The sequence below is a fragment of the Pseudochaenichthys georgianus genome, chromosome 5 (genome assembly GCF_902827115.2).
Source record: "Pseudochaenichthys georgianus chromosome 5, fPseGeo1.2, whole genome shotgun sequence".
NCBI classification, from domain to species: domain Eukaryota; kingdom Metazoa; phylum Chordata; class Actinopteri; order Perciformes; family Channichthyidae; genus Pseudochaenichthys; species Pseudochaenichthys georgianus.
In genome coordinates, this window is record NC_047507.1 from 24,989,994 (window position 1) to 25,004,679 (window position 14,686).

General features: G+C 39.6%; 1 protein-coding gene across 1 annotated transcript in view; it reads right to left on the reverse strand.

Annotated features, from left to right (window-relative positions):
• Positions 1-14,686, reverse strand: part of ppp1r16b (protein phosphatase 1, regulatory subunit 16B) — a 113,101-nt gene that overhangs the window by 65,726 nt on the left and 32,689 nt on the right. Inside the window, exon 2 of the mRNA XM_034083052.2 lies at positions 7,172-7,589. Within this exon, the coding sequence (XP_033938943.1) occupies positions 7,172-7,436 (265 nt within the window). The 5' untranslated portion in view covers positions 7,437-7,589. The remainder of the gene's footprint in view (positions 1-7,171; positions 7,590-14,686) is intronic.

A 14,686-nucleotide genomic window follows, 5' to 3' on the forward strand; every position in this document is an offset into this window, starting at 1 on the left:
ATGAGAAGACCTTTGGAAAAACTGAAGAAATGCCGCCGAAACTGAATACTTGACGTGGATCATAAATATATCAACAATTAAACAACATCTTCAATTTATCTTCACACAATACGTCTCCTTGCAGTATCAACACTAATTTGGCTGACTTTTACATTTGATCTAATTCATAGATGGGTTATATTTACAACATAACGGTGCACAGCTGATATAAAAGGACTTGTAGTTTTTAAAGATATTACTGATTTGAATTGAATTGAATTTTTAATGTAAGAATGTAAATACTGAGTCTGAAATAGTATAGCAATATGCTGTAAAATTATGTGAAAGCATGAATAAAACTACATATCTTCAGATGTTGTACATACATAAGTGTCCTACACTAATAATACAAAGTTATTATGGCTGTGTGTACCTTGTGTGCACCGCCTAGTGGTTAAAGCACATTATTGAATTATTGTTTTTATGTGTTATATTTGATTAAAAAAATATTAAGAGTACATACTTTCATAGGGGGAAAGTAGAAGGTCTGTGATAGAAATATAGAATATAAAAAATCAAGAAGATACTATAAGTGATCTCTACAATAAAACAGTTTAGTGCAGGATGTACAAAGATATTAATAGGAGGAGGTGCAAAACAGAAAAACGAATTGACCTTTATTTAAACATTAAATAACAGAATAAGGTCTTCTTTTAAATAAGAAAAAAACTTTGGGGGTATCTATCTACAGATAAATATTATGCCTGACAAAGTACTTAACGTCTAATATATTGCTTTCCTGCAATGTTAACTATATGTTGAAGCACTTATTTTAACTGATATTATACATATGGATTATACTCTTATGTATGTAGATAGAATAAGAAATGTGCAGAATATGACAGTTTAATAGTGGAGGTACACACATATTGATAGATGTCTTGTAATGCACTGTTGAGGAACCTGTGACCCAAGTTTTTCATTCATTGCATAACTACACCGTAGTTGTGTATATGATATGTCAATAAACCTTTGAAAATCTTGAAAGGGATGTGCAAAATAGCCATAATATACAGTCTTTAATTAACTATTAGTAGAGAATAACGAGTAAGGAATATACTTTATTACTCGTTTCCATTCATGTCAATTGCAGATACATATTTGTTTAGTCTTCTCAAGCACCAACTATCAAATATCTCTCCTGATTGTTGGCACTTGACAATCACCTTCCCTGAATTTTACTCAGGTGTAACTAAAGTCTGATTTAAGGGTTGTTTATATTTCACATCATTAATCAGAATCTGCAAAGTAACTCAAATAAGTGTAGTGGAGTAAAAATACCAGGTTAACCTCTGAATTGTAGTAGAGTAGAATTACAAAGTAGCAATGAGCTGTCATGTGGGTATATATTAATGCTATATATTAATGCTGCGCATTATGGATAGTGATTTTCACCCATTTATTAATTATATGTTTTACATTTGATAACACCAATGTGTTTAATACTGGCAACTTCTAATTGTGGAAAAAACGAAAACGTTCAGTAGAGACGTCCCATAGAACATTTTGCGAAACACAATAGTGTAGTGTGTAGTTCTGGGCGGGCGTTCGATTCCAGTTTTGGAGTCTGGCGTGGTTTCGTTCCATTTCAAACAGCTGTTTGACTCTCGGTGTAACCTTCGCGCACTGCCACTCCAACATCCAATCCCAGACCTTGAAGATTAATCACGGGGACTGTAGTCCTAAACGATAGCTGGGGATTATGGGTGTCTTCGGCCATCCTAAACTCAAAAATGTTGACAATCGCAATGATGCTCGAAATGTCCCTTATAGGCCTACGTCTGTTTCCGGTTATTTTTTATTTTGAAATTCAGTTCCTGACGGACGCCAAAAAAGCCCGAGATTATGGAATTAAACCAATAAATAAAAGCAAGGATAATTGTGTGTTATTGGTGAGTAAATAACAGTGTGTTATTTTGAAAAGAATAACAAATTAGAAGGAAAAAAAGATTTAAAAAAATACAGATTTCAGTATCCTGAGGCTCTGAGCCCCATTTATTTTCCTCACAGACAGCAACACTAAAGGTCTAAAATAAAGACCGAAATGAATATTTGGGATGTTCTTGCCTTTAGATTCTCCCAATAAGTCCAAGTATACAGAGGGTGACTTTGCTGTGAAAAAACACATTTCCACCAAAAAAACGTTAGCAACCATGAATGTGTACACATACACTCGCATAAAATGACATCAAAACGCATTATAATGGCCAAATGAACCTCAAAATAGTCATTTTCCACCGAGAATAACACGAAGGTCGGCCATTGTTGTTGGTCACGTGATCTGGGAGCTGTTGCAGCGTCCATAGCAACCACCTTAGCAACCATGAATGTGTAAATATTCATGAAGTAATCTTCGTTATAACTAGCAAACTAAACATCATGTACATCTACTGCACAAATAATCAGAAATAACAACTCATATTAATCACATAAAATTACATCAAAACGCATTTTAATGGCCAAATGAACCTTAAAATAGGCATTTTCCACCGAGAATAACACGAAGGTCGGCCATTGTTGTTGATCACGTGGTCTATGAAGGTCTATGGGACGCCCTGCCCGTAGAAGCCTGACGGTCAAGGGGTCCGCTGTCCGCAATGAAGGTCTATGGGACGCCCTGCCCGTAGAAGCCTGATGGGCAAGGGGTACCCTGTACGTAATATAGCGACGGGGAGGGGCCCTGACCGTCCGTCAATATGTGACGGGATGGGAGTGAGAACGTGTGTGTGTGTGTGTGTGTGTGTGTGTGTGTGTGTGTGTGTGTGTGTGTGTGTGTGTGTGTGTGTGTGTGTGTGTGTGTGTGTGTGTGTGTGTGTGTGTGTGTGTGTGTGTGTGTGTGTGTGTGTGTGTGTGTGTGTGTGTGTGTGTGTGTGTGTGTGTGTGTGTGTGTGTGCACGTGCGCGCTGACTGTCCTTTCTGACCCTTATTGCTGCTCCTTTGCAGGATAGCTGCTCTCCTGAGGAGAAACCCATCAGTCTCAATAGCCATGAAGCCATGCAGAGATACACCGAGGTGCTTCACAATAATTCACTGCCATCACCCCTCATCACAGCGGGGGGGCAGAGGGTTCAGGGTGGTGGCAGCCGGGGGGCAAAGCAATGGGCTGGGACTCGGGATGAATCCCTTTGCATCCAATCCTCTCAAACTGTCCCTCTTTTCTTTCTCCTCAAATCAAAGCCTCTTCTGTGTGTCAAATAAGTCAGTCTAGCAAATAAACCAGCACACATTCAAACCCTACTTTCATGCGACTTCAAATATTCCCACTTTTTATTTTCTCCATCTTCTGGCCTCAACACATCTTCAGCTCGAGTACACACGGTGTCCTCCACTATCTGCATCTCCTCACGGCCTGGTGAGTCTGCTCCTGAAGCCGCCAGTGAGGAAGTCATAATGACAGGGACGTTGTATTTCAGAGGAAGCAGAACACACTCAAACTAGAGTATAAATAGTAACTATTTCTGTCTCTGCTCCATGCTTTGTCTGGGCTCCAAAATGGAATGGGTTCTTCCTTGTTCCATGCTACTCCCTAACACAAAGTAAAATGAAATAAACATGACCTTCTCAATGGAGGTAATAATACATCTACTGTTCAAGAGTGAAGCTTACAAATGACGAAAAACAGCAAATACTCCATGCATTAAACATGCATACCAATGTAAACACAATTGTCAGCGTGCACTCGCACACATACCCTCAGGTCTACACAGTGATGCTCTGACTGCAACCACACAGAAGAGAGAGCAGTGGATGAATCACAGGAAACATCTCACCAATCAGGGACTAAGCAGGAGTTGCTCCTACCAACCACCCTCCCCTCTCCTCTCATTAGGCCTGCAGGCCGGTGGAGTCAGCCTCAGGTTAAACTCAAGCTCAGCGTCTCTGTTGTTTTTACTGCTCCCTTCCTTCCTTTCTCCATTGGAAAAATACATTATAAATGGCTCCTTTCATTTCTAAACACATTTGTAACATTCCACTGTTCATTTTGGCTTTGATGGACATTGTTTTTGAAGATTAGGGATCTGAATAGTTGTCATGATTCATGCAAAAATAACGTTATGCAAAATTGTCAGGATTTTCAAAGATGCTAAAACTCATTTTCCTCTTGATATACATTCAATTTCTCTTTTTCACATAATCTCCTTTGAAATGACTGTACAATTGGAGAATGAATGGCACTGTCACATAGTATTTCGGTGGAGGAAGCCCTGAGCCTGTGAGCATTGAGCTGCATAGCGTGTGGAGTCACGATGCTTGATCGAGCATTTGGGGACCGGAGGGAATGAGAGAGAGGAGATTATCAGCCAGCCAGCTGCCACAGAGCTGTATGGGCAACATTACAACCTGTCTCCCTTTGCGTTTTATCTCTCTGCCTTTCATGGTCAACCTTATTAAGCGACACCGATGGCAAATGTTTCGATGCCTTGGCACTGTCACCGTGAGGAGAACTGACAAAGCCTCTGCAGTTAGCAGTGATGCTCCAACCAAAGCAAAGAGACACTGCTGCATCTATTCAAAGGTGGGAAAAGTCTGTTCATTATTTACATTGGTCAGAACTACATAATAATTGATGGCATCTGTAAATATCATGCTAGCATCTGTATGTTCTCGCAGACAATGTTAAAATGTGGATTTGTAGCAGGTTTAGCATACTAACATTTTCTTATAAGCACTAGAAACAAAGTGCAGCTGAGATTAACAGTCATTTTGTGAGTATGGGGTCAAAAACTGTAATACTAAAGGAATTTAATTTGATGGTAGCACTAGAATAAAATTCAGGGTTACTAAAGTTATTGAGGTTCATGATGGAACAAAATGGTGGATCAAAGTTCATGATGATCCATCCTGTAGTTGTTAAGATATTTCAGTCAAAACTTCAAATACCAACCGTGTGGCGGTGCTAGATAAGTCAATCGGGTTCATCTTCAACATTTGTTGGAAATCCATCCATATTATATTTTGAGATATTTGCAGCTATAGACAAAAATTGCACATGTAAAGACTGACAATGCAATCCCTACATCTTCATGTGAAATACTCAGTTGCTCAGTATTTATTCAGTTCATTTGTAAATGTTTTATGTGTGCTCAACAACAACAACAACAACACATATATTGGCCGAGAACACACAACAAGAAGAGTACACAAAAGCACATGCCACAAATGCAAAACAGTAACAACAATAAATACTATAGTAACCATATGGCTCTTCTCCTTAACGTGGCGAGTTGAAGGGTAGTGTAGGTGCTTGTTTATGCAGCCAGTGACGCATTTAGGATGCCGATTGCTTCAGGGTGAGTGTTGTGGAAGCAAAGTGTCTTCTCCTCAGAGGTAGAAGGCTGAGTATAGGGCCTGCAGGGTGTGAAGAGTACTTTCCACTGAATGGGATGTGGGTTATTCCAGAAATAGTGTAGTTTACAGTGGAGTACATAGCCAATTAATTTAGTTATTGCATACACAACTCTTTAAAGCACATTTTCTGAAAAATGTATAATAAATGAATATCTACAGCAACTGTCTAGCATTATATCTGTATTCAGCCTACTGTATCAAAAAGCAAAACCCTGCCCTTCACATTTAATTTAATCTCACATGTTGTGTGGCCAAGGCTACAGACTGGACAAATACCAGCCGAGCTTTTTGTTAAATCATGAAAATGATTTTCCTTTTAGAAGTCACCAAATATGAACACCCAAAGGCTGGACGGCCTTCATAAAATTGAACAAGGGATTTACTGAAAGAGTTCATATATCTTTCATATGAAATAAATTGAAGCCTTTTTTCCCCCTGCGTTTCATCTGTCCTTAAAGCTAGCCTTTGACAATTGTTTTCCCCATGATTCATTACATATAAATTTGAACTTGAATACATGGAATATTTCTCAAATCGCTTTTCAACATCTAAATAGAGAAGCTGACAGTAAAAGAGTAGATGTAGCATGTTCCTAGTTTTCAAACGAATGACTCCAACAGCCACAGCATCCTGGTTTGAAGTCTAATTGGCTCAGCAGACTTTGGAAGAACTACACACTGCACAGCAGGGTAACACACAAACCATGTAATGCTATGCAAACCATCTCTACAATCTCTCACACGACAACACCTATCTGTGTCTAATGAGGCAGCAGCAGAACCAGCAGCAACAGCAACATGACCGACATGACTTTTTTTATAGTAATGAAAGAGCTTTTCCTTTAACACAATTAGGTGATGTCCTTTTATCGCATGCTGGTTTCATCAGACCTTTCTTTAGGTTACAGATGATAAAATCTAACAGGCCATTAAGAACATTCCAGCTGGAGCAAATTCACAGTCCATGCATATGTGTGCACGTGTCTGTGTGTACGCAGCGCAGGGCCGCATCTGCTATGTGAGAATTATTTTGGCCTCGTGGCTGTTTCCATATCTGTACCAACAGCTTGCACAGGCAAAGATTGTAGAGTATCACAGCTAGGGCTGTATTCATTATGATAACAACAACAAAAGAGTTCAATCTAATTTAAAGTTAAAGTAAAGTTAAATTAGATGTCATATCTCTATGATAATCAGCCTGTTATCATTCCTGCATCACTGACATGCTGTTAGCACTGCCACAGCATTGTGGGGCTGTTTGTACTGAAGAAAACAATTATTATCTCCAAATAGGGGGGGGGCATCCGTAGACATTTTAATTAAAAGACTGGCAGACTTTCATCTCAGTGTGACAACTCCATTATTTCACAATGATAAAACATTCTCCTAGCAGAACAAATCCAGCTTGAACGCAGCGAGTCCCACTGGCAGTTTCAGTGGACAGGCCCAGCGAATCGGTTTTTTCTGACCTTGGTATTTTGATATCACGCTGAAGCAGTGAGGTGTGGCTGAAATTAGAGTAATTATTCAAATGTGGCATCACCGAGCTTTGTGCTGCATTTGACTCTACACTTATGGACGAAACCCCAGCACATATTTTCAGTGTTACCGTGTTACAGTTGAGTGTAAATCTTCAGTTGTTAGATTATGTGATTACATTGGTCACATGTGTAAAGAGCACTTGTGTAATTTATCGTGTTCACTACACAGAGCACATTTCCCCATAAATCTTCACTTCCATTTTCTAATTTGTACATCTCGTAAATATTCTTTACTGGCCCTACCTTCATCCGGATCGTTCCTGGCCGAGGCCTCCAGCAGTGCCACGCTGGCTGCAAAGGACACATGCCTCTTGGACTCTAGATGGAGGTCTTTGGCATTGCGCCCCTTCTTGTCTGCCTTTCGCTTCTTGTTCTGCATCTCCTTCTCGTACACAGCCCATCTCTTCAGCTGCTGAGTGCGCCTCTTCTGGGCCGCCCGCAGCCTCTCCAGGCTGGGCACCTTGTCCAGCTGCTGCAGCTCCTGGATAAGCTCCAGGTGGTTGGCCATGGCGTCGGGCGAGGGGACGACAGTAGTGGATGGATGGTGGAGGGGTGAAGTTCTGGGGAGTAAGTATGATTCTAGCGAGGGATGCACCTTCGGCCCTGGCCTCCTCCCATCATCGTCATCATCATCATCATCCTTTCAGCAGCAGTAAACGTCCTGAGTAAGGGGGGAGAGAGGGTTCGTAAATATCAGCCATAAACTGTTATTACTTTAAACATATAAATAAATCAGCAAATAAAATGTGGAAGTACCGTACTAAATCTATGGATTTTACAGGTAAAATTAACCACCTTTAACACTATGGGCTCTATGACCAGTCGGCGCCCGCCACCTTTAAGCGGCGGGCTCCAGCAGGAAAAGCTGGAGCCCGGAAAAGAGTGAGACAGGTAGCACGCCAAAGTAAAAGTGGAACCGAGAGACAGAACGAGAGCAAGACAGACGGACAATTTAGCTGCTGCGGCTTATATGCAGGTGCGCTTTATAGTCCGAAAAGTACGGTAGTTTGATGCAGCTTAACACTTGGAGTAAATCTTTAGAAAGATACACAGGGGAGTCCCTGACATTTAGCATGGGTCTGATGCACCAAAACAAAGTGCAGAGATGCACTTTGGTGTCCTAGTTAGAGACACCTAAGTTCAATGTACAACAAAACCAAGGGCTGACTTCCTCCTTTAATGAAGACTGACTGTTTTCTATTTTAACAGTTTCTATTATCTGTCAGAAGAAACACTGGTTTCCATCAAGGTGAAAACCAAGATTAAGAAATATGTCCTCCTCATCACTCTATTTTCTCCCATTCATTTGCATCACAAACTCCATCAAAATGATCCCTTTAAGGGTTCAGATAAAAGAGAAATGTAGGTCTTGGCGAAAAGGAGACCGATTTCTCAATTTGTATCTACATGAATGAGCATGAGCCTCAATTTTCCATTTGAGTTGTGAGCCGTTTTAGATCTCTCTAGCATCCTCTGTATCAAGGTTAACCGCTTCCTGAAAGCTACAGTACAAGAAGACAGCAAAATGATGAGAAACTGATGGAGAAAATAAAAAGTTCTGGGGCAGTGAGCTGAGGCGGGGATTTGTCATGCCATCATTACCTTAAATGTAGCCTGACTGCCTGTTTAACTTGAACAAAATAATCTCGTTTTTCTCTCTGACAATTGAAAGTTACGCCAGCTTAACTTAGCTTAGCTTAGCGTTATTTTTAGAGATCTATCAAATAAGCAGCAGACCGTATGTATGGATATGTTGAAAACTGATCTTCTAGAGGGGGAAAACTGACTTTTAAAAGTAGATTAACACTTGTAAAGTTAAATAGATTAAATACAGACTTAATACAAACACAGAACAGGTAGAAACTCTGCAGTGATTGAGCTCATTCAGACCACTTCCTTTAAACAGCAGCCATAACAATGTTCGGATACTTTGTTACCACAGCCAGAAAACCCTCAAACATTCTCTTTATACGATTGCCACTTACTTTAAAACATAATCTGCATGTTTTATGTATCAAACATGTTCTTACATACTATTTCACAAATGTGGATAAATATTTCTGCAGCCCTTCACAGGTGGAAGCTGCAGCGTCACCTGATCAAATGCTTATTGTGCTGCTTACTCTTGTCAGCCTGACCTTATACTACATTTCCTCTGCAGCTCTAGCACAGCTAACTGCTAAAAACATGGACAGGAAACAAGCAGTGTAATCACTTCCTACAGCAGCTTCACTTTCAGTCCGCCATTAACAGCGCGCGTGCGTGTGCGTGTGTGGAAATAAACACAAGTTTTACATTCAATTCCAGTAAATTACTCACCAAGTCACCCAAACGGTCAAATTAAACTCTGATTTAAACTTTGCGCCTCTGACACCTTAAGATGCATTCAAATCTCTAGCAGAAGATGCGTCCTTCACTATAACAAAAGATAAGCGAAATCAGAATATAAGAGCTTGCATGAAAGCCGGAAATATCGTAAACACAGCAAATGGGATGCAAAGGTCGATCGCAAGAAAAAAGGAGCAAGGCCTCAAACATGTATGAAAGAACGTCAAACTAAAAGCAGTCTGCAATTGTATCTACCCTCAAACGTTCAGACAGCAAATGCAGAAGTATTGAATGTCCAGACTGTAGTTATGGTTACATTTGTTGGTTTGCATCATAAAATGTGCCAACATTGTTTAATAATGAAAATTAAAACTGTTGGGGTCTTCAAAAAATAATCTCAGGAAGTAAGGAGGTAAAATGTATTGATATGGTACATTTTACAGACTTAAGTCACAAAGTGCTTTCTAGAAGTGGTAAACAATAAACAAACTGATATTTTTGAACAACAAGAAATTAACAACGACCAAATCACAATTACAAAACAACACTACACCATTTAACTATCCATCATCGGAATATCAAGGAGTAACATAGCACCAAAGTAACATTCCAAAATACTACATATTTAACAATGAATACACATTTCATTCTGTATTGTGTATTACAATTGAGCTTCCTCTAAAATGTCTCCTATGTAAATGTATTATAAATAGCAGTGCTAGTTATACCCAGAATACTTTGATATTATCAACTGAGCTCATACATATTGAGATATTGTTTGTCTGTCATCTGTTCCTGACACATGTGCCAAATGATGGAGGCAAACCTTTTCAATAATGAAATGAATAAGCATCTGTTCTCAAACAGGAAGTGCACCATTCTGGGTGAAAAGGAGAGATAAAAATCAGCAGCGCCATATTCAGCTCATGTATTTTTTTAATCTGAGACAAACTGCAACACTAATTGTTGTGTTCATATACACTTTACAGTATAATATGAAAAATATTTGCCAAGTCACAAAGTTGCCATTGCCTTATTGTATACGTTAATTACCACACACACACACACACACACACACACACACACACACACACACACACACACACACACACACACACACACACACACACACACACACACACACACACACACACACACACACACACACACACACACACACACACACACACACACACACACACACACACACACACACACACACACACACACACACACACACACACACACACACACACACACACACACACACACACACACACACACACACACACACACACACACACACACACACACACACACACAAGTTACCAAGTAGATAAAATAAACATGTTCATGATTGTCTAAAGTGAAACTTCAATCAAAGACTAAACAGAGCGCACCACAACCCCGAGGCAGCTAACCGCGGCGCCATCTAAGTAGTACAAAGAGTGGTGTATACGTAATGTCCAGTATACATATAGTATTTGTGATGAATTTCTTCTCAACTTGTTCCTTATTATTCAATATAAGGAGGCATGCATTTTCACCTATGAAAATACATTTCATGATTACAGATCTAATAGATGTTGAACAGTTGAGGAAAATAATAATGGTCCAACAACATTTATATAACCTTTAAGCATTTCCCAATAAGAGCCACACACAGTAGAGCTGATCATGGAAGGGCCAACGAGCAAACATCTTTGACCCTAAACCACCAATGTCTATAAAACATTTAACATGAAATGCTTTATTTTACAACATGCTGAGTTTTACAAGGTAAACATTTCCTCATGCACCGTGAATGCTTCCAGGCACGGTGCACGTCACTCTCTGTCTCTGTGAGATGTGAGTGCAGCGGACAAAGTGAATTAACTTAATTTGGGATGTGTGACAAACAAAGAGTATTTTTCTTTAGATGTCTTTGATGGTCAAGGGCATTAGTGCCAGGAATATGAAACCCAGGAGCTACTGTTGATCAAATCAGGGGAATCAGAGCAGAGGTAATGATATTACTCATACACACAACCCCACACACACACACACAAGTAAAAGAGAGGCAGAGACAGAAAAATAAACTAGTGATGAAAACAGATCCAGACAAGATAATTACTTCTGCATTAATCCGCGACTGATAGCCATTATCATCGTATTACGCCGGTTACGTGAAGCACTGTATTTAAATGAATACTGTATTCATTTAAATGATTTTAAACTTTCCGAATACATTGATACTATTTGATTATCCACTAAAATATTCTATATAAAAAGAGTCAAAATGAAAGAATCTTGAAGATGACATCGATGTTGATGCGCTCATCTGTGTCGCTTTTTTTCGTAAAGTTACAGAGGGTTAAAACTAACAAACTTAGCAAGCAGCAAAAGTTGATTCATGGATCTTTTTTAGTCTTGGGTTTTGTCTCTTACGCTTTTCGGTCTTACAATATAGCAAATGTAATAGTTTGGCCTAAAACAATTAGAATGCAATAAAATAGATATTGTGTTATGCATTTCACCATAGACCAAACAATTGATCAATAAGAAATGATTGCTGGATGCGTAAATCCTAATATCATCATGTTGCAGCCCAAGTTGTAAATACTGTGTATATTATCAGTAATATATCTGAATGAAAACTAGATTTCATTTCAACCTGGAATTTACATTTTTCTTTGGTTTGATTACCAGGAATTCTGTTAACAATTTAACATACTTAATTTAACATACTCTGCCGTCCTTATTATTTCAACACTGATGAATTACTTGATAGCCCACTCGTGGAAAACATAGGTCACTGGGTGGAGAGGATGTTGCCAAATTAGCATGAATCTTTCAAAAAATACCACATATTTTCAGACAGATAAGAATTTTCCTACCCTCTCTCAAGCACCCGAATGCCTCAAGACCACATGAGTGAGAAGGACGACGAGCTGCCTGAACAACACGCTGTGGTTTCACTGCTCATCACATGCTGCCAGCTTGAACTTTTGTCATGCATTATTCTGTGGGTGATATTTACCAAGATGTTTCCATTTGACAGTTTGAATGTCTGCTCTCTTACAGCTAAGCCAAATCACTATTTTTAAAAGCCCCTCATGCTTATCTGAAGTGTTGTTTCAATAAAATTACCAAAAAGGGAACAACAAACTGACATTAGCATGCGTTTGGCATTTCTTTAAAGAGCTGCAGAGAGAAGAGAATACATAATTTGTTACCCCAAAGGGGAGATTAACTCGCCCATTAAGAGCTTCAGCAGTGCATGAAAAGCAGTCAATGCAAACACTCTGTGTACTTGACATGATGTTGTAGCAGGGGCAAAGGCAAACAGTTTGAAGATATGTAAAACTCGGGGAGCTGTGGGCAACTGTAAGCCCCGTGGTGATATCACAGCCGGTCCCCAGGGCCAAGGCAGCAAATCACAGATTGACCTCAATCAGCTCTCCAGCTGCATATAGGAATGTTACACTGTTCCCTCACTTTGCATTTCCAATTTGTATGGAAAGATAACAGCCAAACTATGATACCAATTATTTGAAAAAGAAGGTCAAAAGATGCACATCAAGCAGCAGCAGCAGCAGCAGCAGCAGCAGAAAAACACAAACAAGGAAACAATTACCAACTATTCCTTTCAGTTGTCATCATTTTTGTTCAGGTTGTTGTTTTCATAAATTGCCAGCTGCCTTCGCATCATAAAAGCTTTGTTGTGATTACAAGATCACATAAATGCAAACCTCTCCACACACACTCCTGAATTAAATATAAATGGTCTGGAAGATGCTCTCTCTTTGCCTAAAAAGACAGCAGACATATTCCGAGGTCCTCATCTTTCAGCCCAAAACCATAATTTACCTTCTTGTAAAAACGTTAGACCAGAACAGAACAATAAAAGATAGATTAGGCAATCAATATAAAGAGACTTTAAAAATATAACATGGTATAAAAAACAGCCCACAGTGTACAAGGTAAACATCCTATTTATGAATCGTTACATGCTTGGAGACATTTACTGTATCTCTGGGCTCACTGCATGAGAAGCTGGAGAAAACATGCCAGGGAAAAATATTGCGCCTGTCAGAGCCACCTGACGGTTCAGCACAAAGGGTCTGTCGTTAAACCTTCAGATCCATTATCTCTTTTTCATCATCAACAACCATAAAGCAGCTTTGTGTGTTCATGAGTTTCCACACTTATGATGAGACCCGAATGTCCTCTCAAGGACAAAAACATGAATTATGGACATTTAAAGAGTCCTCGCTTAATAAAAAGCATTTGGAGTAGAATTTAGAGGTACATTTAACTTAAATGAAATGGCCAAGGACCTCAGGAAATGAATGCGTGTCGAGCAGTGCTGACATCAGCTTCAATTCACTAATATCTCCACAAAGCAGCTGGATTGAGGCCATTCTGGTCCCTCCATCATCATGATGAAGGTGATTTGGCACTGAGGGCAGGAGACGCACAGTATAATGACCGCACGGTATAGCACTCAACACACCAAAGGTAGGATTTCATCTTTACCTCTTATTAATATTAATGCTCCAGATAGCATGTTTTAAATATTTCCACTTCTACCATTGTATATTTTCTCAGCATTTTTGTCACTTATTTTCCACCCACCTCAGGATTATAATATAATATATGTACATATTTGTCAGCAGCGTGGACAATAAACGTTCAAATTTGACAAAAAAAATCCCAACTGAACCCCACTCAATGTTTGTTTCAGAAGCGTTAGATGTATGTGGATTAGGGATGTTAAGATTCACCGATTCACATCGGTGCACCGGCTTAAATGCTCAAAATGCGAGTGCACCGGTTGAAAGAGTGCACATCGGCTACTAGTGTTGTCACGATACCAACATGTTGGTTTCGATACCAAGTCAAGAATTGCGATTCCGATTATTTTTCGTTACTTTTTGAAAAAAAGGGAAACAGTCTTAAATGTAATTATTGTGCTTTATTTCACACCAGAACCATAACACAAACTTTTAAACAATGAGAACAATAAATAAAATAAATGACAAGAATTCGTATTAAATAAAATTAATACATTTCTTACAGACAGGCCTCGTGGGGTCCGTAGGCTTGCCCTCACTGTCAGAGATATAGCTAAAATACTTCCAAATTTCGCCGCAGCGGCAGTTGCACTCCCACTTGCAGCCATGCTTCTCGTTTTCTCACATGCTCTGGCAGCTAGCGCGTGCACGAGAGGGGAGGCACTTGGAACGTGCTTGAGAGGGGAGGGACTGCAGGCACGGCTGCAGTGCAGGGAGTGGAAGCAGAGCGCTGAACACACACGGCTCTTATTAAAACAGCGCTTTCTCACCGGAATACTTTTCCCTGTCATTCTTAAAGTACCGATACTAATAAAACGGAGGAATCGTAACGTTTTTAATGGCAGGGTATCGCGGTACCTTTCAAGTATCGGTA